This window comes from Xenopus laevis, chromosome 2L, assembly GCF_017654675.1.
Source record: "Xenopus laevis strain J_2021 chromosome 2L, Xenopus_laevis_v10.1, whole genome shotgun sequence".
NCBI lineage: Eukaryota > Metazoa > Chordata > Amphibia > Anura > Pipidae > Xenopus > Xenopus laevis.
This window is the reverse complement of record NC_054373.1, coordinates 86,810,500-86,836,077: the sequence shown is the minus strand read 5'-3', so window position 1 is coordinate 86,836,077 and position 25,578 is coordinate 86,810,500. Positions and strand designations below refer to the sequence as shown.

At 36.8% G+C, this 25,578-nt stretch overlaps 1 protein-coding gene across 2 annotated transcripts in view; it reads left to right on the top strand.

Annotated features, from left to right (window-relative positions):
• Positions 1 to 25,578, top strand: part of inpp5b.L (inositol polyphosphate-5-phosphatase B L homeolog) — a 56,463-nt gene that overhangs the window by 19,662 nt on the left and 11,223 nt on the right. For both annotated transcript variants that reach the window (XM_041582142.1, XM_018246707.2), the window contains 11 exons: positions 4,064 to 4,213; positions 12,721 to 12,811; positions 13,520 to 13,687; positions 14,898 to 14,999; positions 17,177 to 17,291; positions 18,307 to 18,423; positions 19,285 to 19,472; positions 20,775 to 20,886; positions 22,932 to 23,041; positions 24,106 to 24,241; positions 25,221 to 25,331. In XM_041582142.1, the coding sequence (XP_041438076.1) occupies positions 4,064 to 4,213; positions 12,721 to 12,811; positions 13,520 to 13,687; positions 14,898 to 14,999; positions 17,177 to 17,291; positions 18,307 to 18,423; positions 19,285 to 19,472; positions 20,775 to 20,886; positions 22,932 to 23,041; positions 24,106 to 24,241; positions 25,221 to 25,331 (1,400 nt within the window). The remainder of the gene's footprint in view (positions 1 to 4,063; positions 4,214 to 12,720; positions 12,812 to 13,519; positions 13,688 to 14,897; positions 15,000 to 17,176; positions 17,292 to 18,306; positions 18,424 to 19,284; positions 19,473 to 20,774; positions 20,887 to 22,931; positions 23,042 to 24,105; positions 24,242 to 25,220; positions 25,332 to 25,578) is intronic.

The window sequence follows — 25,578 nt, the reverse complement described above, 5'->3', positions numbered from 1 at the left end:
TGCCAAATTAAAAACAGTATACCTTGAAAACTGCAGAAAATAAAAAAAACAGTTGCAAATTGTCTCAGAATATCACTCTACTAAAAGTTATTTCAAAGGTGAACAGACCACTGTGAGCTATTTTGCTTAGATGATAATGTATGTAAGGATAACATTAATACTGTGAAAGAGAAGCACATATACAGCTTCTTGATTGTTTTTTGTTTTTTGTTTTCTAATTTTTCCTGTTCAGCTAGAGCTGCACAGATGACCAAATCATGTCTCCCAGCATTACCCTTTCCAATGTAGCTAACTCTGGTGATCACATTGATTTCTATACCCATCTTTGTCACCTAGATGTGCCCAGCCAGGCACAGTAAGCTAACTAGTGTGCATAGGTCTAGACACCTGTAGCCAAATATTTGTTACATAGTGTTACATAGTTACATTTGTTACATAGCGCTCCACTTTAGACTCATTGTATAGCAGTGACATTTACCCTGATGCAAATCGCTCTGTAGATGTGTATATGTATATGTGTATGCACATACCGACAATCTATGTTGTGAAATTTTTTTTATAAATTAAATTCCAGAATATTTTTATTTATATAGCACCATTGTCTCCTGCCATAATTTACAGAGTAAAGGCATACAAATGTAAGGCTACTGGGCATCTTAACTGTCGCCCAACATAAAATGGCAACTGTTAGTATGCCTGCTTATAATGTTATTTGCTCTGGCTGAAATATATAGAATGGTGACACACGCCTCTGTACAAAAGCTGTTTTACCTTTGCATTGTGCTCAGTCTGTCACCTCTCTGTGACATGGACAATTTGACCACCGCTGAGGCGAACAAAAAAAGTAAACATACTATGTTTATTTTAGGTATCTGTTCTTCTTTACCCTTTAACTGCCATCCCTCTATAGAATATAATATATGGCCTTGGCATACTGCAATAGATTCTATTACTCTGGGTTGCCAATTGATCAGCACCACACCCTGTGTTTACAACCGGCAACCGGCAGTGTAGCAACATAAAATGGCACTGACAGTGAAATGGCAAATAGATTGGGTTTTGATTACATTTCTGAAATTCTGTTTCACGATGGCAAAGCTATAAACTGTTTTTTTAGTATCCCTCTCACATTTAGGGGCAAATTCATCAAGGGTCGAATATCGAGGGTTAATTAACCCTCGATTATTCGACTGGGAATGAAAATCCTTTGACTTCGAATATCGAAGTCGAAGGATTTTGCACAAAAACTGCGACCGAACGATCGAAGGAATAATCGTTTGATCGAACGATTAAATCCTTCGACTCGAACGATTCAAAGGATTTTAATCCAACGATCGAAGGAATATCCTTCGACCAAAAAAACTTAGCCAAGCCTATGGGGACCTTCCCCATAGGCTAACATTGGGTTCGGTAGCTTTTAGGTGGCGAACTAGGGGGTCGAAGTTTTTTCTTAAAGAGACAGTACTTCGACTATTGAATGGTAGAATGGGCGAACGATTTTTAGTTACAATCATTCGATTCGTAGTCGAAGGTCGAAGTAGCACAAAAAACACTTCGAAATTCGACGTTTTTTTACTTCGAATCCTTCACTCGAAGTTAATGAATTGGCCCCTAAGTGTCCCTCTCACATTGCCTCATAGTAAAAACATGCATGTATTTATTAAATATACAGTGGGGCTCATTTATCAACTCTGGGCAAATATCCTCACAGGCAGTAACCCATGGCAACCAATCAGATCGCTGCATACATTGTCCTACTTACAACTGGCTTTAAATTCTTTAAAATGCTAATCACTGATTGGTTGCTATAGGCAACTGCCTGTGAACAAATGTGCCCAGTGTTGATAAATGAGCCCCACTGTACTCTTTTCTGTTCCTATCCCAAAATAAGAATCTGTCATTATCACTTTAAATATGGTATACTACAATAGCAATTTCTGTCATCATCAATAATACATTTGTTTTTTGTTTGTTTTTTTAGGTTGTAAGTTCTAAATGGCATGGTCATTTTTACCTCTTGTATCTGTTGTATTTCTGTGTAATATGTATGTTTGATGTATACCCCTTTAAACTGTACAGTGCTGCAGAATAAGTTGTTCCTTTATGAATGCTTGAATATATAATATAAATACAACTGTTATGTACCATAAAAGTTATTTATGGTATTATTCTCTCCCTTCAGACAGTCTGGCTATTGTTGCTTTTTATGGTATCATTTGTCTAGTTTTATGCATGTATAACCAGTGGAAATGCTCTGTATCCCACTCAGTCTGTTTAATTGCAAAGAAATAGTTCCTGCATATCTGTTATAGATGCTCACCTCAACTATTGTTCATGGGTAGGAAAGCCTCCACTCCCTTGGAAAATGTTTAAGGAAAAGTATAGTCTTTCTGAGAAGGAAAGGCTCAGCTATTTGCAGATTAGACAAGGCTTTCAATTAATCGATAATAGAACAAAAACACAATTAAGTCATCATCAGTTTTATAAAGATTTATTACAGTTGGTTGATGATATTAAACTAAATAATATTTCATGGATCTCATTACATCTTTTAAAGTCAGTTTCCAAGGATTTAGATCCACTAGAGAATTCGAGCAAAAAATGGTCTTCATTTTTGGGAACTGATGTTTCTTCCAGGGAACTTCTGCATTCTTTCCAAAATTTTAGAAAGAATATATGTTCTGAGTCCTGGAGAGACCAACATTTCCGGCTCATTCATTTAGGTTATGGCTTATTGTTCCAAAACTGTGATAGCTCTCAGAAGATTTCTTTTTGTCCAAAATGTACAGAGAAGAATGTTGACTTCTTTCATTATATCTGGGATTGTCCGATTATTAGAAACCTATGGGAAAAAATAAAAGGTTTTATTAAAAAATTGACTAATTTAGATGTCTCTTTAAATCCTCAATATGCTCTAGTAGATGTGAAGGACTTTTTTCAGGTATCTTGCAATGGCTCTTCTATTAATGTCTCAGATGAAATATTATCTTTTTGTTGGTTAGTTATGGCAGCTACTCGGAAATCTATATTCTTGTACTGGATAAAAGAGAACCCCCCTTCTTTGAAGGACGTGCTGTCTTATCTATTTAACTTATGTATTCAAGAGGTAATTAGATTTAGAATGGATGATCTTCTCCAGAGAAATAGAATAAGGAATAGATGGTCTCTTTATATCTCATCTTTAGAGGCTGATAAGAGGTCATTTATCCTTGGACTTATGGGACAAGATCTATGCTAATAAAATGCTAAAAGAGATATTTAATGCCTTCATTCACAAAAATGGTTCTTCATATATTTTTTGGCATTGTCAGACTTTAATTGGTAGGAGAGAATACCAGGTCTATTTTTCTAAACTATCTAAATTAATTTTATTTTACTTTATTATTATTATTCTGATATTTCATTATTTTATGTTATTTGTATTTCCCCTTTTTCTTTGTTTGTTTATTTATTTTGTTGTCTTTCATGTCAAATGTTTACTGTAATGCTCATGAATACTTCTTTTGCTCCTTATTGAAACACTGTATGTTTATCATATTGTCATATACTTGTATTTTATTGAAAATCTCAATAAAAAGAATTTCAAAAGAAAGAAAGGAAAGCCTCATAGCACTATATCTGCAAATACAGTGTGCTTCTGGCAGTGTTCCAAAAACAAGAAAGCAAATAATCATTGCACAGAGACTGCCTTACTAGGTGCATTGCAGCCAGAAGCACTAGCCAGCTAGGAGGTATGTCTTTCCAAGGTATTTTTTTACGACCCCTGTCTATGGATGCCATAGGTTGTTGTATGACGTCATCATTTTGCTGTAATTCAGTCTATGAACATCCAGCTAACTGGCTCATTACATGAGAAAAGTTGCATGTCGCTGCCCTAGCCCTACCTTTTCATGGAACCAAAACTGCTATTGAATAAACAATAGAATAAAACTGAACCACCATTACATTATAAATGCTGTGCTTAAAGGCAACAAGTAATCATTGTGATTGTAATAATATTAAGTCTAGTCCAGCTGTCTAGTAAGGGGGAGAGCTAATGAATACTGTGTTTGTTTTCTTAAAGAAGCACTTCCTGGGTTCCCATCTCAGCAGTTTGCTTGGCTAAGGAAATACTGCCAACAAAACATTCCCAATTTAAACAGCCTATTTTTGAACAACATGAATTATGAGGAAGATAGACCAGTATCTGGGCTGGATATTAATTCTGTATCAGGTATGTAAGCAATTTTTTTTTTTTAATGCCCCTCAGGGTTATTTGTGTTTTTTGTTTTTTTTGGCCTTTGGGTCTGCAGCACCACTGTTTATTTTGTATCTCCACCAGTTTACTGGATTTCACATAGTGTGCTATTTATTTTTGATGATCATTAACACTGGAAAATGCAGTTCAGACAATTAGCATGTAACATTATATCCAGTCGCATTTGTTACGTTATATATCACAGTATATTTAATGAGGAGCTCCACCTAAATCATAAAAATTAAAATGTTGCTCAGTGTAAGAAAATGCAATTCTAAACAAGTTCACTTTTTTTCTCTGTCCTTTGCTATTTTGCTCATCTGTGTGTCCTGACTAATTGTACCATTGAAACAATGTAGAAGTAATCAACATTACTCTAACCAAGACTCCAATTTGGACAGTGCCTTGCATGCTTCTGTGATTGTTCTCCTTCCCATGTTTGTTAATCACAGAACATGCAAGATATTGAGGTGGAGCAGAGGAGGGAGTAGCAAGGGAGAGAGCCTTAATTTAGGGGTGGTTCACCTTTAAAGGAGAACTAAACCCGAAAAATGAATATGAACAATGCCATATTCTATATATTGAACTTATTGCACCAGCAGGGTCGAATCTTTGCTCCTTGCCGTCTGAGCTGGCTGCCGCCCCCTCTCTCCCTATCGCTTATCGTTCTTGTGCAGGAGCGCTTTCTGCACTAGTAGAGCCAAATTTCCAGTTTAACAACCTCAAATTTGGCTCTTAAAAGTACCAGGAGTGGCTTTTTGCCTGGGAACTTGCTGCTGTCTGAGGCAAGTTTCACAACTCGCCTTATGGCAGCAGCACCCCTGTGCATCAGCCTAAAGTTCCAGCTCCTCAATAGCAGCAATGACCCAGGACTTCAAACTTGTCACATGGGGTCTCCATCATGGAAAGTGTCTGCGACACTCACATGCTTAGTGGGCTCTGAGCAGCTGTTGAGAAGCTAAGCTTAGGGGTTGTTGCAAAATATCAAGCAGAAAATTAGGGTGGCCTGTAATATAAGCTGATGCTACAGGGCTGATTATTAAATTCTCGTTCTAGTTGCACTGGTTTCTGTGCTGCCATGTATTAATTATTAATCAGCCTTATATTATGACATTTATATTTTATATGTACTGTACATAGTGAGTTGGTCCCTAAGCTTGGCAACTGACAGCAGCACAGATCATGTGCAGTGAATCAGCAGAAAAGAAGATGGGGAGCTACTGGGGCATCTTCAGAGGCACAGATCTTTACTGCTAAAGGTTGCCTTGGGCTGGTACAGAAGTTCAGAACACAATGTACATCATTTCTTGCCTACTTCTTTAGTTAGTTCTCCGTTAAGCTAACTTTTGGTATGTTACAAAATGGCCACTTCTAAGCAACTTTTCAATTTTTTTTCAATTTTTTGCCTTCTTTTTCTGACTTCAACTTTAAAGTGGGGTCACTAACCCCATCTAAAAACAAATAATATGTAAGGCTGCAAATGTATTGTTATTGCTACTATTTATTACTTATGTGTCTATTTAGTCCCTCTTGTATTGATATTCTCGTCTCTTCTCAACACATGGTTGCTAGGGTAATTAGAATATTATTGTGAATCTGCAAGGTTTGTGTTATCTATTATCTGAGAGGGTATTGAACTACGAGTGCAAAGCAGGGCAGAATAAAGTCATTGTTTTACCTCTTACATTGGAGTTGCTACATCACTAGCAACAGCTCTCTATTGTTAGAATTCATGTGTGTTAAGCACAGTTTCCATCACCATATGAAGCCTTAAACAGACTAATAAAAAATGGAAGTGTTTTAAAATACAGGGAGTCCTCGACTTACATACAACTCACACTTATAAACAGAGGCTATTACAGTAATGTACTGTGGTTTGCTTGACTTTTATTAGCGTTAAACCACCGCCCCAATCCCCTCTGGTGTGTGTTGTCTACTGCAGAGCACAGCAAGGTAAAAATAAATACTATGTTAAGAGAAACATTGTTGCATTTAATAAGTAAATGTATACTGTATGTTTCAACGTACATACAAATTCAGCTTAAGAACAAACCTACAGACCTACAGTACGTAACCCAGTGACTGCCTGTAGTTAAGATATAATGTACTATTGACTTGCACTGGTAAAACTGGTGTGTTTTCTTTAGTTGTCTTATAAATAAGGTGCTGTGTAAATGTGGGGGTAGCCAATCAGTCTGAAAAAGGAGAAAAGACAAAGGTTACATAGCCTATTTAAAAACGAAACCCTTTGTATTCTACAGAGCTCATGTGTTGTCTACTATTTAACCAGTGCCATTTAGCACTATTTTAACTTGAATGGCTGCCTCATGGCAACACAGCAGCTTGTTCATATAAACTGTTTCTGTAGCAAACATAAATACTTTAAAACACTTAAATTTTAGATGTTACTGTAGTTCCCCAAACCAATAATATTTTACCAGTTATAGTACGAAATTTCATTTTGTATGTGCATTCCAGCTCGGGGATCTTAACTGATATCCATGTACTTTGTCGGCCTGTGCATGCTGCATCAACAGCTGCTCAGATTGTTTGGCCTATTTGATAAAATAATCTGCACAATAGAAAGATCAACTTACTGTGTTTAGCCCCTACCTGCTACTCACATTATGGTTTTTTTTCTTATATATATCACACTCACAGGTCTTTGCATCAAAACAAAAGTGTTTTTATTGAAAATCAAACATTTTGGTCACATAAAGTGTTGCTTAGATACTCTATGAACTTCATCATCATTTTATCATCATCATTTATTTATATAGCGCTGTCAAGATACGCAGTGCTTTCCAAAGATAAATAAATAATAATAAAAAAAACGATGATACCATGATATGGGCCGATAAAAGCTGCCTTTAGACCGAATCGGCAGCTTATCGGCCCGATTGATATCTGGCAAAAGTTGGCCAGATGTCGATCGGGCAGGATTAAAAATCCCGTCCGATCGCATATATTCATATAGCGATCCAACCGCCCGCTACATTAGGGCCCATGATCGGATCAGACCGATATCACCCACCTCAATGTGGGCATATCTGGGAGAGATCTGTGGATCTCTACGTGTATGGCCACCTTTAGTCCCAAATCTATCACTTTGCAGTGGAACAAACTTGGAGAGAGGTTGCATTACACTGCGTGCCGAAGGGGGTGAGGAACTGGTCCCAGCGTTCACACCGACAGACTATAATGGCTTCTTTTCAATCTACAATCAGGTATATTAATTTTTGAATTTGGTGTTTATGCACCTTTTCTACATAATCCTAACTGAATGAGCTCATGTCAAAAAAGATGGTGCATTTTCCTTATACAGAGAGCCAAGATCAGTTATCCATATGAGGGAAAGTCAAGGTTGGATTGAATCATGCAGTTAGAATCAATTATTTTCGTTCCCATGTTTTCACACATAAGCAGCTTTAGCTAAGTACAATAATGTTCTCTGTGTCAATTTTCATACTCACATAGTTGTTAGGACTGTGTACAAATCTAGCTATAAGCTTGTGTCTGTGTGCTCTCCAATAGATAGGTGTTTTGTTTTTTCTTGAATTGCTGCCATGGTGAGGCTTTTATTTAAACCTATAAAGAACTTGTTAAATTGACATGGTTTCACTGGTGTGTGTTACAAACGGGGTTCAGAGTAGGTTGGGCATTTATATGGCTTCTGGGAAGCTGCTGTTCAGTTAGGTTAAATGGTTTAATTTTATTTATTTCCAAAGAGAATATAAACAAATGGTTACTTTTAGTTGTACAGAACATGGGACATTCTAATTATTTGCAACAGAGATGAAAATACCTGTTGTGAATCACTTCCTATTGACTTAATTTGGGGATTGCCCAGCTCAGGTGATTGTCTAATGATGCTCCCCTATTTCACATCCTTTTTAGTTTAGTTTCACAGTTTGTAAGAGAAAAACCTTGCAGTTCCTACTTTGCCTTTACTTGGAATAGCATTGCCCTTCCCCTATGATAACTCACATTTTTATTTTGTAGAATTGGGACTCCTCTATTTGTTCCAGTTTTCAGTTATTCCAGTCTTTTTCAGTTTATCTGTGTCTATAGCCAAGGTGAAGTAGAGAGCTCAGGATTCTCGTGGCACCCTGGCAGAGCAATGCTGCATGCATGATTAGTTTATGTGTGTCTGTGAGCAGTTGTGGGTTGTGAGCAGTACTAATGTGCTCTGAACCATTCATATGTAGTATGACCATTAAAATCACTGGAGGACGTTTTCATTGGAGCCTTTGTTTAAACATGGGTGGTAATGTTCTTATTAAATGCATATTTCAGTTAATCATTGCATCTATGTATCTGTTTTATTTCTTTTTCACCCATGTTCTTAGTTTAAAGGGGTAGTATAACTAGTTCCGTGAATTTTGCTTGGTCTGAACATAGTTGTTGCCTGTTGTGTTTTTTAAGAAATACAGTTTTCTGTTATTTTTGCACTAAGCTGCACAAAATCTGAAACTGAAAGTAGTCACATTCTTCTGTTCTTCTGGGAACAAGTTCATTATATACTAGCTTCTTAGTGGTACTGGTAATTTGGTTTGATTGATTTTGGAAACGAAAAGTATAATGTGACTTTCCTGTGTCTGTGGATAGTGAAAGATGAGCTAGCTCAATAGATTCATTTTGTAACCAGAAAATGAATGTGATTGACTTAAAAATGAAGATCGGAACACCTGCCTACTAGAGGGTGGTTCCCTTTCTCTTATCTCTGTACCACTATCCTATACTCTAGCTCTGTCCCCCTGGGTCACTATCATGGGGGCCCTCCAGGGCTCCAGATTGCCACAGAGGGCATAGGGTTTGGCAGTAAAGCGTGTGGCCAGTGAGAGGTTAGGGCCCCCCCCCCATGATTTCTGAAGGTAGCCTCGCCCTGTCCAGTATCTGCCCTTGGAGCTGTTCCTGCACTGCTTCTTCTCATAGTTCCAGACAGGCACATGCGCAGTAAAGTGGAAAGATAGATGCAAAAAGACAGCTTTTCTACTCTACTGCGCTTGTGAAGAAAAGAAACGGAAGAAGTCCGAAGTGAATGAGCTCCTACAGAAATACCCCATACTGTGGCAGTTTTAAGTGAACAGGAGCGCTGGTTTTAGGGTATCTTCTAAGTGATAATAATGACCGGGCAAGGCCAAAGATTTGGCACTCCCAGTGATTATCCACTCTATAGAAATTCAATATTTGTGATATTTTGAGACAATATCCAGTTGGTTTTCATTTTTTATTATGTGTTTTTTTTAATCATTTAGCTTTTTATCCAGCACCTCTCTGGTTTGCAATTTCAGCAATCTGGTTGCTAGGGTCAAAATGACCCTAGCAACCATTTACTAATTTGAGACTGGAATATGAATAGGAGAGGGACTGCATAGAAAGATGAGTAATAAAAAGTGGCAACAATACATTTGTAGTCTTACAGAGCATTTGTTTTTAGATGGAGTCAGTCACCCCCCCCCCCCCATTTGAAAGCTGGAAAGAGTCAGAAGAAGGCAGCAAATAATTAAAAAAACAATAAAAGATAAATAATGAGGACCAATTGCAACTGTTGAGAATTGACTGTTGACTATTGTTTTTTAGCTTTTTATATAATGTTTTTACTTTTTTTTTTACTTTTCCCACAAACATTAATAAATGCTAGCTAATTCTATTGCTAAAAATTATTTAGTGAACAGTTTACACAAGGAATATTGATTATGTTCCTTTAACAGCTTTAGAGTTAGAATTTATAATTACAAATGATATGCTGGAAGGTTACAAGAGAGGCCTTTCTGGTTACTATCTTTCTGTTTTCAAAGTGAATATTTACTGATTAGTAGTATCTGATTTTTTTTATATGGACTTTGAACCCACTTTGCAAACACCTTGGTGATCAATATTATTACACATAAAGCAACCCAGTGTTTTATTAAAAGTTATGCAAACCAAAAGTGTAGTTTTGCCTAGTGAAATAAAACGTTCTTAGTAACGTTTCACTGTGCGTTCATTAAAACGTTTCAGTGGTTTAAAGTTATTTGTGAATGTAATTGCTACTGAATGCAGTGTCTGTTTGTCCCTTGCTATTTGCTGCTCTGATGGTTCTGACTATTGGAGGAACAGTGTAGTAGAAGCCAGATGATTACAGACCCTGTTGCCTTCTCTAAAATCTGTTCTATTAGGACATGAGAGGTGGACAAGGCACACATTTTTTTTTATTCACTTTAAATTTTTCCCTTGGTAGAAAACTGCCCATGTTGCTAATGTGATATTTATGAATGCAACATGATGTAAACAGCCATATAACTGGATGCAGCATATTAGAACAGTAAATTGGATGTCTTGTTTCTTTTTACAGAGGTTCTCATTTCAAAAGATACCTTTTGATCTATTGGAGATTTAGCTTGTACTTAAAAATAAACCGATTTGTCACACTTGTTTGCTTCTTGTGCAGGAAACTTAACCAAACACACATTTGCCTGGGCACAGAACAATTGATTTGCATATGATTTCCATAGTAAAAGTATATGTGTAACTAGGGTTGCCACCTTTTCTGGAAAAAATGACCGGCCTTCCTATATATTTATCTTTTTTCCCTATTAATAACATTGGGATCTACCATAATTTTTACTGACCAGGCTGGTAAAATACCAGCCAGGTGGCAACCCTATGTGTAACCTACTACATCCAATGTCTTCCCCCCCCCCCTTCATGTTTTTGTGTTAATCAGTCTTAAAATTGTAACTATTCTAAATGCTCCACAGATTTTTCTTTTCAACTAACCATTTTATGTACCTTCTAATACCAAATAAGTTGTTTTCATAAGATTAAAATGTTTAAGAACTCCTATGGATTTGTTTCCTTTCTCTGGTGATGTTTGCAGAATCAGTGTGTCAGAATCTAGGGGGGTTCTAAGGGCTTCATTTACTTAATATAATATACTGATACTCTGTACATGTATAAAGATAAACAGCTCAAAGATTGTGTGTTTACTTCAGAAGCTTGAATACCATTTATAAAATGGGTGAACCTGAAACTGCTATTTTCAGCGTTCAGTTAAAAGGAAGGTATTGCAAAGCTGTATTTAAAATTCAAAGTGATTTAGATTACCTTCCAATACTTTTTTCAGTTCAGTTGGTTTCCGATGGTTCACCAGAAATAAAGACTTTTTCCAATTACTTTCTATTTTCTATGTGTGACCGTTTTTCTAATATTGAAGAGTAAAGTGTTATGTTTCACTTTCTAAAGCAGCTCTGTGAGGGGGGTCGCCAAACCTGTAAACTGTTCTAAATGGATAAATGGAATGATGCATTTGTTCCTGCTGAGCAGAATCCCTGAATTTCATTACAGGTAGCTGTAAAAGGCCCCCCATACACGGGCCAATTAAAAGTTGTCGACAGACCAAGTCAGCAGCTTATTTGCCCGTGTGTGGGACCATCAGACGGGCTTCCCGATGGATATCTGGCCGAAAGTCGGGCAGATCTCGATTGGGCAGGTTAAAAAATCCTGTTTGATTGGAGCGTTTATGTGTTCCCGCGTTCCAACCGCCTGCATCCGATGCATTATGATCCGATCGTTGGGCCCTAGGGTCCACGATCGGATCAGCCTGATATCGCCCACCTCAATGTGGCCATATCAGGGAGAGATCCGCTCGTTTGGCGATGTCTATGGCCACCTTTAGACTCATACTATAGTCGCTAATGCTCCAGGATGCTGCTGTAGAATGTATCAACTAAATGTTGCAAAATTGTAACTGTTTAGAGTCTGCACCTGCAGTACCGAGCTTCCTGAATAAAACACCAGAGACAGGAACTTTAATTTTAAACTTAGACTTTGAAAAAATTGTAAAAAATAAAAAATCTTTATTTCTGGGGAACAACCTGAAAACAAATGAACTGGAAAAAAGTGTTTGGAAGGTAAACAACCTCATTAAAGGAGAAGGAAAAATGCTAGGCACCCCCCAGTGATTATAATTGCTTACCTGATACCCTTGGCCGGTGCTTCTATATGCTGAAAACTGCACCAGTCTTGGGTACTTCAGAAGGAAGATTCAGAAGAAAATGGAGTTATGGCGCTCATACAGAAGTTCCCAGGGCCCAAGGTTTTAGTGAACTGTAGCCCCTGGCTGGGATTTCAGGTAAGCATTTTAATCATAGTGGGGTGCCTAACATCCAGTCACCCAATAATTAAACCTTTCCTATTTCTTTAAATCATTTCCTGATTGCCAGTGTAACTAATAAGAAATAAAAATATGTATAGAAGAGATGTTAGGAGCAAAATAACACCTAAAAGAGATGTGCAATAGATGTAGCAGATAAAGCCTGCTGACAGCACAGATTGAGTAAAAGCTGCATAGTTGCATAGTTGCTCATTATTAAAAATATGATGTGATATAAGTAACATTGAGGTAAAAGATAACGGCATAAAAAGCGTCCATTATATCTCTTTTTGTGGGGATTTTAGTTAATTTCAACTCAATAGCAGTTTGCCTTGTCTCTTCCAAGATCTTGAAGCTGAGAAAATGACCATGAATGGGCAGTGGCTAAAAGCCAATCAAAGATTTGACCCCTCCCGGTCTCCACAAATGTCCCTTAGGTAAGTAAACCTACTTTCTGCTGCAGCAGCATATGCATTTTCTGTCAGTGTTTTTTACATAACACTTTATATGGGTCCTGACTGAGGAAGCATTATTGGAGCGCGGAACATGTTGAGGCTGAAGGGAATATTATTATTTTTTTTTTATATATATATTCGTTTTGATGTCAATTCATTGTAGATACACATTTTTATAAAATCACACTTTGGGGGCGCTCCTTTTTTTTGCTGTTTTCTGGTTTTATAACATACCTACTTGTGGCCTCCAGCAGTAGCATTGGGATTTTAGAGAATCTGATTAGATAATAATTAGTTGGGTGCCTACTGCCAATTTCATTTTGCTTCATAGTTTAACGGGTTCTTGTCTTAGTAATGTTTATTCTTAAAGTCGTTATACTGTATGTTTTTGAAACCTACTATCCCAATCAGTTTGCTAATGAAATATACACATTTCAATTCCAGATTTCAAGTACATGGGGATTTTTTTTTAAAACCATTTCAATATGACTAGAGATGAGCAAAGTTTTTCACCAAATTTTGCCGCAAAAGTGACGCCCATAGACTAATAGGTGAAAAAAAATTGTCATGAGTCAAAAATTTGTCACACATCAAAAAAATTGTCACCCATAGACTTCAATGCATTTTGGTGAATTTTCACGATTCAAGTGATTTGCCCATCACTAAATATGACGACTGTTTCATTGGCAGGCACAATAAAAATAAAGCCACTTTTACTGACATGGTGCGATCAGCAGATGTACTCTCCGCAAACAAATCCGAGATGGTGCCTTTCACTAAATTTGGCCTGCGAGACAATTTAATTAAGTCGGAACTTCTCAAGAACGAAGATGCCTACATTTCCATTGAGAATTACAGGTAAATGTACAGATCAACCGAGTCCATGTTATTTTGAATTTCTGTATTTTGATTTTTCTTTAACATGTAGTCTACAGTACAGTAGGCGTATGTCTTGTAATTGTGCCAATAAATGTGGGTTTAATTTATGACCCCATACTTTTCTTTACCGTGCTGTTAATGATTCTTACTCCGAACAGATTGTAAATTAAAACATTTTTACGCCAACAAAATGTTCAGTATAGAAAATAAGCAGTAGCCTGCAGTATTTTGCTGTCAGAATAATTGTTGTGTGTCTCACATGATTTCCTTTAATAATATTATCAGAAAAGTTGTTCTGAAAACTGAAAAAAATATTAATTTACCTGGTTTTGACTTTCTTTTTTTTTTCATCAAAGTTAAGCTCCACAATGCATCTAAGGGTGTTTGTAATAGTTCAGTCAGCACAAAGCTACTATGTTTTGCAGTATCCTAGTGATCCTTTAGCTAGCAAATTCATGACCTATTTCTTAAACAAAACAAAGGAAATGAGAAACACAATTGAAAGTTCTAATAGGAAATGACTTCAATTTAGAGTCCCATAACAGAAATAGACATTGTATAAATAGTTAATTGCCAGTGTGAATATGAACAACAGTGATTTGTTATCTATAAATGTATAACTTTAAAATATGATGGTATTGTTGTAATTTTATATGGGAAATGAAATTGTATTAAAAATAGACCCATGACACACCCGGAGTTCGTGGCACATGTGCACAAGGTGTCTGAGGGTGGTGTCACTCTGTGTATTCTTTCTCTTTGCTGCTGCTGAGAGATGTAACAGATAAAGCATCAAACTATAACTATTCAGTTTCTGGGAAACCTGAGAGGAAAAAAAACTTGAGCTAAACAGTATGTAAAAAAAAAAAAAGTGCTTGTTTTTTTTATTCTTTTGGAATGGAGATGAGTAGGTTAGAAAATCAGCAATTAGAAGTACATTTTCCATTGTATTGTAGAATAAGCATAAGCAATGGTTACTACTCCAGAACGAAAACCAACACCTAAAACAGCATAGTTAACAGAAGTATTTTTTTTTTTTTTGGATCTGCAAAATAGCAGGCCTGATTCACGGTTTCCTAGCTTTGTTCTAGAGCCATCAGGTATATTAATCCTGCATTCCTGAAATATTTCAGATATTTGCACATACTTCTTTTCTTTTGCCAGTGCTTACTCTTCGTTCTGTATGCAGGTTTTTTGTTGGAACATACAATGTAAATGGACAGTCTCCCAGGGAAAGCTTGCAGTCCTGGCTTAGCCAAGACTCGGAACCTCCAGATCTATACTGCATTGGGTATGTACACATAAACATATACCTGCCCTTTCTGTATCTTATTGATTTTTTTTTTTTTTTTTTTTTTTTAAAAACAACATTCTTAAACGACTGAAATCAGAACCTTGTCATTTTTGGTTTTCCAGTATCTACTTAGTTGTTATTTACTGTTGTTTGTGTGTGTGAACATGTAAAAAATTAAATCTGTTTAACAATATGTCATTTTCTTGACTGTGGTGTAGCCCATCCAGCCTTAACCAAGAGCTTAGGAGAACGGCTGGAATAAAGGAAGAGTTGGGCCTTTATTTTCATTTTTTTTATTTGTGGCTTTTGAGTTATTTAGGTTTTTATTAAGCAGCTCTCCAGTTTCAGGTCCAAATTACCCTAGCAACCATGCATTGCTTTGTATAAAAGACTGGAATATAAATAGGAGAGGCCTGAATAGAACGATGAGAAATAAAAAGTAGCAATAACAATAACGTTTTATCCTTACAGAGCATTTGTTTTTAGATGGGGTCACTGATCCCCCATTTGAAAACTGGAAAGAGTCAGAAGAAGAAGGCAAATGTTCCAAAAACAATAGCCGATAAATAATGAAGACTAACTTAAATATTTCTTAGAATTGGCAATTCTATAACATGCTAAAAGTTTGCTTGAAGGTAAACCACCCCTTTAATGTATGTCTAGTAATGTTATAGGTTATTTGTGGAAATTTTTGTGCAACACCAGGCTATATTTGTAGAAAGAATCTGCCATACAAAGTATTCCCAAATTACAGTCTTTTTAATCAGATTTAGGCATATTATGTTTTGAGTAAGGCTTACAAAAACTGCTGTTAATGTTTTGGCAAGTTTAAAAAATCCTTTCCTAACCCCTGAAATCCATCCCATGACCAGGAGATAAAACAAGACTGATTTAAAGCACACATTTGTAGACCGATGTATGAGCCTAAAGCTGGGCATACATAGATCCACTGTTTGGTGCACTTGCAAGTGAGAGGATTGTTGCCCATTTTGGGGCGCCCAGATTTCCTGGGCCTGTGCATATCTGTGAGTAGTTGTCTAGTTGGTCAGTTGTATTGGGCCCGGTGCTTTTTGGGTCTTAAGGGGGTCCGGCCGCTGTACTCACTCTGTAGCCGGGCCCCCACTGCTGTCAGGGAGCTGCAGAATCCGGTGGGAAGGGCCGAGCTTCTTCTGTACAAATCTTTCCCCTTCCCAGTTTCTAAACTATTGGTAGTTTCATGAAGTCCTGGTAGAACCGCATGGTGATTGGATAAACTGGGAGGAAAAGTCAAATTTCACCCTCCAGCCTATCCAATCCCTGTGTAGATCTACTGGTAAAACCAATAGTATAGAAGCTGAGGAGGAACATGCAGGCACTACAGCTTCGCCCACCCTACCCGATTCTGCAGCTCCCTGAGAGCAGTGGGGACCCGGCTATTTTTAATGGTACTGAGCAACTAAACCAGGCAAGGCATTTTTTCTATTATGTCTTTTAAAATTGATTGTTAGTGAAGCTAAGCCCCACATTGTATTTTAGTAGAAATGATTCTTTAAAAAAAAGTTGTATTTAACATAGATAAAATTGGACAACTTAGCACTGTATAAATATTTCTGAATCTTACTATCTGTGCTTTTTTAACCCTGGCCAACACAAGTGGAAACACTATTGAAGAGGAGATCTCCTAATACCTCAAAGATAGGCACAGGCTGACTGTGCTGATTCAGTTTTCAGGTGGTGCGGCACTATAACTACTTTCCTTAGCACTTTTAGCAAGTTTATGTGCAGGTACGCACATGCTTGCATAATGAATGCTGGCTTGCTCGTAATATACAAATGGAGTGTAAGGTACAACAATTGATGGCATCCTATCACTTAATTCAACAAGCTTCTTTGGTATAATTCCTTATTGTCGTAAATAGCATTTTGTAGCTCCAACTTAGTTGCAACAGTAAATTTTTCATCAGCAACCACCGAGAACAGCAGTAAGCAGGCCGGTTGGAGAGCCCCATACATACAGTAAGTAGGTAATCTGCAGACTCAGTATGAATGGGCAGAATTAGCATTTTAAATCGGCCCGTGTTTGGCCCTCTTAATTCTTGTAAGGAAACGCTAATAAATTGAACCGTACAATAACCTGGCTACTAATCTGCTTGTTTGAAATATGTGTGACAGAGAGAGCTGCTACTTTAACACAGGTTTCAAGAACTTGACCTCAGCAAAGAAGCTTTCTTTTTCAATGACACACCCAAGGAAGAAGAGTGGTTCAAAGCTGTATCTGATGGTCTGCACCCTAAGGCTAAATATGCAAAGGTACAGTTAAAAATTATTCATTCTTTGAATTGGTCTATTTCTGTTTTATTTTAAGTTTTTTTCCTTAAATTTTACCCTAAAATAATTAAATGAGCTGTTAATATCCAGGGAAAGTGAAAGAAACACTTCAGTATGTTGCTACCTGCTAATAATCTGGCTGTAAATTGTTGAAAAGCAGTAGCATTTTAATTAGGTTTTACTATTTTGATGAGGTTTTTATTTCTACTTACAGTATATACCACACCTCCCTCTATAACAACATCAGTGAAATCCTAATCAGAACTGCTTTCCCAGTTTTAATTAGGCCCCAAGTGTCATGGATATCTGTCTCATCGTCATTATTGGGTCTTTGTGTGGTAATGTTGACCTGATCTCAACAAGTAGACCACTTCTAACCACATATGTCTAGGGAGTTCCTTGGAAATCACATGCACTTCTGTTTTCTTATAACTAGTAGAATCCAGTTTTAGAAATGATACTATTTCTTTTAAGTATAAAAACCGATTCAATTGCAGTCTAAAATGTGAAAGAAGGCGGTGCTTTTATGTTTTGTCAGTCTCTACTGATAATACTTCTCCCACTGCAATTTATGAAAACAACTATAGCTACATGTATTTTTTTTTTCTAAAGCTGTCTGTATATTCAGTTAAATGAGTCACAGCTTAACAGTTAATATTGCTAATCACAAGACTTTCCATATCACACACGTCACATATTTGACACCTCTGACCTATAGTGACAATATATTCAATGCACCTCTTTGTTGTTAAACTGCTTCTATATCCTGACCTTAGCAAATCTCTATTTGTGTTTGTAATAATCTTTTTGTTTGGAATAATGTTGTATTCCTTTAATGTGAGTTAATAATAATGAAACCTGTCTTTTTTTTTTTTTTTTTAACATCTACTTAACTTCTACATTAAGTTGAAGTTGGTAGAACATTAGTAATGCACTAATGTCTAAAAGTGCAGCTGTTTAGCTATGTACAAAGGTATCTTATTTATTTTTTGGATAGATAAAATTGATACGCCTAGTTGGGATCATGCTACTGCTCTACATCAAGAAGGAACTCGCAGTTAATGTCTCTGAAGTGGAAGCAGAGACAGTGGGGACAGGAATAATGGGAAGGATGGTAAGTATAGTTTATAGGTTAGGGAAATAGTCACACACTGAAATAGTTAATGTTATTAAATACATTTTATACAACCTGCATGCTGTTCAGTAATCTTTGATATTGACTTTTGATTTTGTCTTTGAGATGGTGTCCATGGTTCCTTTCCAACACAAACTTTTCATAAAGGGATTCTTTCATGATTTTTATAGTGTAGTTTTTATATCTAAATGACACTGTATACACTGCAAATAATTCACTCTACCATATAAAATTTAATTCCTGAAACTGCAAGTGAATTTTTTTTTTTAGTTGTAATATTGGTGTGCAGGAAGCCATCTCAGGTCATTTTGCCAGGTCATGTGCTTTCAGAAAGAGCCAGGACTTTAAGATGGAACTGCTTTCTGGCAGGCTGCTGTTTCTCCTACTCAATGTAACTTAATGTAATGCAGTGGGACCTGGATTTTACTATTGAGTGCTGTTATCTTGTGTTGGAGAGCTGCTATCTGGTTGCCTTCCCATTGTTATGTTGTTAGGCTGCTGGGGGGAAAAGGAGGGGGTGATATCACTCCAACTTGCATATAGGAGTAAAGAGTGAAGTTTATCAGAGCACAAGTCACATGACTGGGGGCAGCTGGAAAACTGACAATAATGTCTAGCCCCATGTCAGCTTTCAAAACTAAATATAAAAAAATGTTTCCTCTTTTGAGAAACAGATTTCTGTGCAGAATTCTGCTGGAGCAGCACTATTAACTGAAAATTAACTAAAATTCCCATGACAGTATCCTTTTAAATGTACCTTAAAAACAAATGCCAAAAACAAACTGTCTGTTACTTCATAATATTTCCATGCTGGCACAAACCTGATGTGTATTCTTGCAGGGTAATAAGGGAGGTGTTGCTATCAGTTTCCGGTTTCACAACACTCGTCTGTGCATTGTAAATTCTCACCTGGCTGCTCATGTTGAAGAGTTTGAGAGGAGAAACCAGGACTTCCGGGAAATCTGTTCTCGAATGCAGTTTGCCCAAGCAGATCCTACACTTTCGCCTTTGACCATTCACAAGCATGAGTAAGTATCTGTATAGCATTACATCACAACCTCTTGATTTTCACACTTTTTGTACAGTCCATTAAAGGTTTTTTTTTTTTTTTTTCTTGATGCCTTTTTTTGTGGAGCATTGCTTACTGCAGGAAAATAAATGTGAAAACAGGAGATGCTCTTCGCAACTGACTATTAACATTCAACTTTCTCTTCCCCTTTCTTCCACTGGTTGCTGTCATGCCCTGCTTCTTACTTTCTCTCCTACCTTTTTAACCTTCATTTATTAGCTCTCATTTATTCTCTATATTACAATTGTTTCATATTTTTGTTTATCTTGTGTCCTTTCTTACCACTACTTTTTCTGCTGACTTCCCTCCACATGTCATCCTCCTATTTAACTTAAGAAATAACAAAAACCTAACTTCATATTTAATAACTGTTACAAAATTTGCCCATGTTGAGTAACTTAAAGCAACCAATAACATGGTTTTAAAAAACAAAAAAAAGTGACCAGTATATGTCTCTTGCCGATTGGTTTCTACAGGTGACTAGACTTTGCACTGTTTATTAAATAACTCCAATAGATTGTTCTCTAATCTCATGTTGAAGAAAGGGTAAACAAAAAATACAAGGGGGGCTGTGAGAGCACTCCAATGTTAAGTAAAAGGGTGTTTAAATACAATGGAAGTGCAACTGATTTGTTCAATTAATCAATGCATTTTTACTTAGCCTTGGAGTGCTCCCACAACCCCCCCTTCTATTTTTTTTTTTTGTAGCCAGAAGCAGGCTATGCTTCCATGTGGTTTGTAGCACCCCCACACCTGCCCTTCAGCAAAGGTGGTCTCATGCCTTTAAAAATGGGCGTTGGTTTGGGTAATCTCTCTCTAAAAAGCCACAAAAGTCAGTGGCGGGGTAGGAGCTGTCCCTCTGATTGAAACCAATGCCATGGTCAGGAGACACTTTTATACTATGACCTGAGGTAAACAAGTTAGGGACCACCGTATGGGGTTTACCTTGATATGGTATTGTGGCTTATCAACTTTATGATCATAACTTTGTAACTAAAAACCCCTGCACTTGCATTTATACTGAATTACTTGTAAGACAGGGGACCAGGGAATGTGCATTGATTAATTATCAAATAAGTTGCACTTCCATTGTATTTAAATAAATTTTTACTTCGTCTTGGAGTGCACCCACAACCCCCCTTGTATTGAAGAAAGGGTATTCCGCCCCATTTAAATGATGGATTGCATATCTCATTGTTCATGGCTGAACACATTTTTTGTGCAGTAACTCTTAACATTAGTTGTGTTTACATGTCTATAGCGTGGTGTTATGGCTTGGAGACCTGAACTACAGACTGAAGGATATAGAGGTGGAGATGGTTAAGAAATGTATCGATAACCAGGATTACAAAACTCTCCACAAATTTGATCAGGTAACTATGTCATAAGTATTTTGACAGGAGAAACCTTATCTAATAGTGGTTGCTGGAAGTGGATTACTCTTTTCATATGTCCTGAGCCCTGGAGAGGCAAGTCCTACATACTGGGGCATTATCAGTGAGAAGTATGTGAGAGGAGTGCTGCTACTGGCGCCTTGAACATTATGCCAGGAAATACCTAATGCATAGACTATAAAGCTATTGTCACACTAGGTGTTTTCTCTGCCCATTTCTGCATGTCTGTACTAATGTTATCCATCTGTCACGGTGTTACTCAATTCATGCCCAAGCATGTCCCTTGGTGTACTCCAGTGGAAATTGGGGCTGATATTTGTAGTTTAATGCCCACAACCCTGCAGTAAGATAAATATATATTTAACAAGGGCAAACAAAAATACTACATCCATTTTCATGTTACATCGTGTTGAGGTGAATGCACCATTAAAATCTGCACTATCCGTAGGTGCACAGTTTGAGCAGAGACATTGATACTTTAACAGCAGTGTGGTATTTAAAGGGATGGTTCACCTTTATATTAACTTTATGGGGTATATTTATCAAAGAGTGAAGTTAGAAATAACCACAGTCGCTAGACTGAAATTTCACAACTCTCCATTCATTTCTATGGGTTTTTGAAGTATGAACTTTCACTTTCACCCATTGATAAATACTCTTAAAAATCCCATAGAAATGAATGAAGAGTGGCGGAATTTCACTATAGAGGACTGGGGAGACCACTAACTTCAATCTTTGAAAAAGATACCCCTATATCTTCAGTGGTTTGAATAAAAGACTGCAATATGAATAGGCGATGACCTCAATAAAAATTTAAATTTAAATTTAGCTTCACAAATCAATAGATTTTGGCTGCCAGCTTCAGTGACCTTCGTTTGAAAGTTGGAAAGAGGCAGAAGAGGAAGGCAAATAATTTCCAACTGGAAACTTGTGGGAATAGGAAATTCTATACCATACTTCAAGTTAACTTAAAAGTGAAGTATCCTTCAGATGTGCAGTATAAGGGAAAAGAAAACATGGATTCAATAGAGAGTGACATGAGAGAGAACAACTTTAAAAAACTTTAATCTGTTGTCATTATGCTATAGTTTATCAACCATTTCAGTTACTGGCTTTTGATTTGATACACATTGCTAAATATCTGTCTAAATTAGCAACAAGCATTCATACAGAGCATCAAAACACATGGATATCAATATCAAGACCCTTTCAGTGCTTCTTGTTGTGTGAATTAATGCACTGTTATAAAGATCTTCCACATTAAGTTATGCATTACTGACAAATAGCATGGCTAAGTTTGCAGTAGAAAAGGTGAACTTCATAAAGCACACCAAATTAAACTTATTGGTAAAATAATTATTTATTATGCATTTTCTACAGTTTGGTGCATGTTTAAATCTATGACAGTATTGCAAATCCCTGCCCAAGACATTTCCTTTTTTTTTCCTCTGCCGGTTTATGCCAGCTATTAGTGCAGGATGTCCAATGTAGGTACTGTCATATATCTTCCTGTGTTAAACATAGTTCTCTGGTTACATTTAATGTTAAGTTCCCTTTCATTATCCCACAGATAAAAACAAACCGGTTTAACTGCCTTGACAGCTTCTGGATAAGGCTGGAAGCAATACAGTCATTTCTCTGTATACAATACAATGTTTGGTTACATTAATTTATTTGAGGCAATATTTAATCATTTGGGTAAAATATTCACATTTTGTGCGTAAAAGTATATTCCTGTCTGATGCATTGCAGCCTTGTTTAATTCAAGTTCAATTTAAGTAAGAGCCACAGAGCTCTTGAATGGGAATATATTTAGTTGCTGGGGCAAACAAGATTTCCATTTTAAACCGCTGAATGTTTTCCCTCCTGTTTTGGCATTTCAAAAATTCCTGGCACTTCAGACATGTCAACAAGAGAAACCTACCAAATAGCTTTGCAGATGAATACCTTTGGTTTTCAAACCTGTTTTCAAAGTATTTATACTGGAGTAATCAAATTAATGGGCTGTTGGTTTAACCCTGCAGTTGAAGCAGCAAATTGATGTCAAAGCTGTGTTTGAGGGATTTACTGAGGGACAGATAACGTTTCAGCCCACCTACAAATATGATCCTGGCACTGATGAATGGGATACAAGGTATGACTTTGCTCTTGTTAAAGTATATTAATATAGTTTGTGTGTAGTGAATAAAATATAAGGATAACTCACTGAGGAGGACCATATAAAAGGACAAGACTGAAGGCTTTTATACTGGTTATGAAGCTCCAAAGTGGCTTCTAATATCCTCATATTTTTTAGCAGAGTGTACTTTATTATAATGCACAAGTTTCAGTGAATTAATTGACAGAAATTACACCACTAAGCACTAATTCTAACTGATGACCTCACTAAGCACAGTTTATATAGTGATAAAAAAGCACCCCCTCTTGTAAAATATAAGAATATTATAAGTTACAGAGGAGTTCCATGACCATATAAAAACACAAAGCCGAAGGGGGTCCTTTATTTATTATAATACACAAGTTTCAGTGAGTCATGTGACAGAAATGACATCATTAAGCTCCGATTTATAACAATTGACATCATTAAGCACCGTTTCTATGGATATAATTTACAGGATATTTATGGCTCGTGTGTATTATATAGTGAATAAAGTACCCCCTCTTGTAAATTATAAGGATATTATAAGTTACCCAGGAGTTTCATGACCATATAAAAACACGAGGCCGAAGATCGAGCGGTTTTTATACAGGTCAGGAAACTCCGAGGTAACTTCTAATATCCTCATATTTTGCAACTGGGGGTACTTTTATTTATTATAATACACAAATTTCAGTGAGTCATGTGACAGAAATGACATCAGAACTCACCATTTATAACTGATGACATCAGAACTCACTGTTTATAAGGATATAATATGCAATATATTCATGGCTTTTGTGTATTATATAGTGACCATATAAACGCGGCCTCGTGTTTATAACTCGTTATAACTCGTGTTTATAACTCACCGTTTATAACTGATGACATCAGAACTCACCGTTCATCTTTGTTTATATTATATATATTACTATTTGCTGATGGCTTAATCTGTGCTTCTTTTCAATATGCCGTGAACATAAGTAGTGTTCTCACTCTTTTGGTAGTTAGGGGAAAATAAGCCAATTTCAGGAATCTCTGTATTGTTTCATTGAATGCAGTGAAAAATGTCGCACTCCTGCGTGGTGTGACCGTGTATTGTGGAAAGGCAAGCATGTAAAACAGCTGGAATACCGAAGTCATATGGATCTGAAAACCAGTGACCACAAGCCTGTCAGCTCTGTTTTTGATATTGGGGTAAGACTTTTTTTTTTGGGTTAATCAGTCTGACAGGACAAAATATGTTGGTGTTATTGTGTAGCAACAAAAATTTTGGTTTACTGGCTTGTCTTGTACTGTATAGGTATTAGGCACTGTGGTATTTGTACAAAATATTTTAAAGGTAAAGTATATTGATAACTTATCACTTGCACTACAGGTAGGTGCATAAAGCAGTAGAATAATGGCACAGCGATGTTCAACAAATTAAACACCTTTTTTTTGTACTGCATAACTCCTAGAAATGGCAGTGCTCTACTCTTGCCTTTGCCTTCGTATTCTATACTTTTAAGCCATGGGTCCCCTACCGAGAGTCTTGAACTGGGCCACCGAGCCTAGCGACCAATTAACGTGACACGCCGAATTGGATGCCGATCCCTCCCGACTTCCCGACCCCCCCAGGTCCTTGCAAAAAATGTGGTTCTACTCCAGTCCCTGGGCCAAAAAAGGTTGAGGACCGCTGTTTTAAGCTACTGCTTTTTGCTGTTCATGTATGCATTTCTCTGTAAAACGCTGCATAATATGCTAGCACTATATAAATAAAGCATAATAATATGTTCTATTTTCCAAACAGTTGTAGCATAACATAATTATTTTGGTGTACCAAATTGCTTGTGGTTATTCCTTACTGCACCACTTGTAATTTCCTGAAATTTTTGTTACACAAAACAAACAGAGAAACCACACACTTTGCTATGACTTAGCAGAGCACAGGATTGGAAATATAAACTATTGGGCATTGTTTTCCTCTACTGAGGATAATCGCTAGATCTGCCAAAAAATGATTAAATAATGCACTAAATGTTTTCCAAGCAGTATCCAAACAATTTTAGTTTACATTGGGGAGTTCCTTGTCATGCATTTATGTATATTTTTTTTTATATACAATAGCGCTATTTTAACATTTATATACTTTCCAGTTTAAGACATGTTCACTGTTGGCTGACTTTCCATGCAGATAAAAGTAGTAAATGAAGAACTGTACAAGAAAACATTTGAAGAGATTGTGCGGTGTCTTGATAAGATGGAGAATGATTGCATACCTTCCGCTGCCTTGTCACAAAGAGAGGTACAGATCTGCTAAATAACAGCAGAGTGGTCTTTCTGTGGGCTTAGAAATGTTTGCTCCTAACCATGGGTACTAGCAAGAATTTAACCTCTGCTGGTACTCTTCTTTACTTACCCAGAACTTCATTATTAATCTTGAGAAGCAGTGAGAGATTTGGTATGTAATAGTTATATGCTCTGTGCTCGCATTCTGCTCAAGTTTAAAACCCAACACCTAGGTGGGAATTCTAAATGGAAGCAGTGATAAG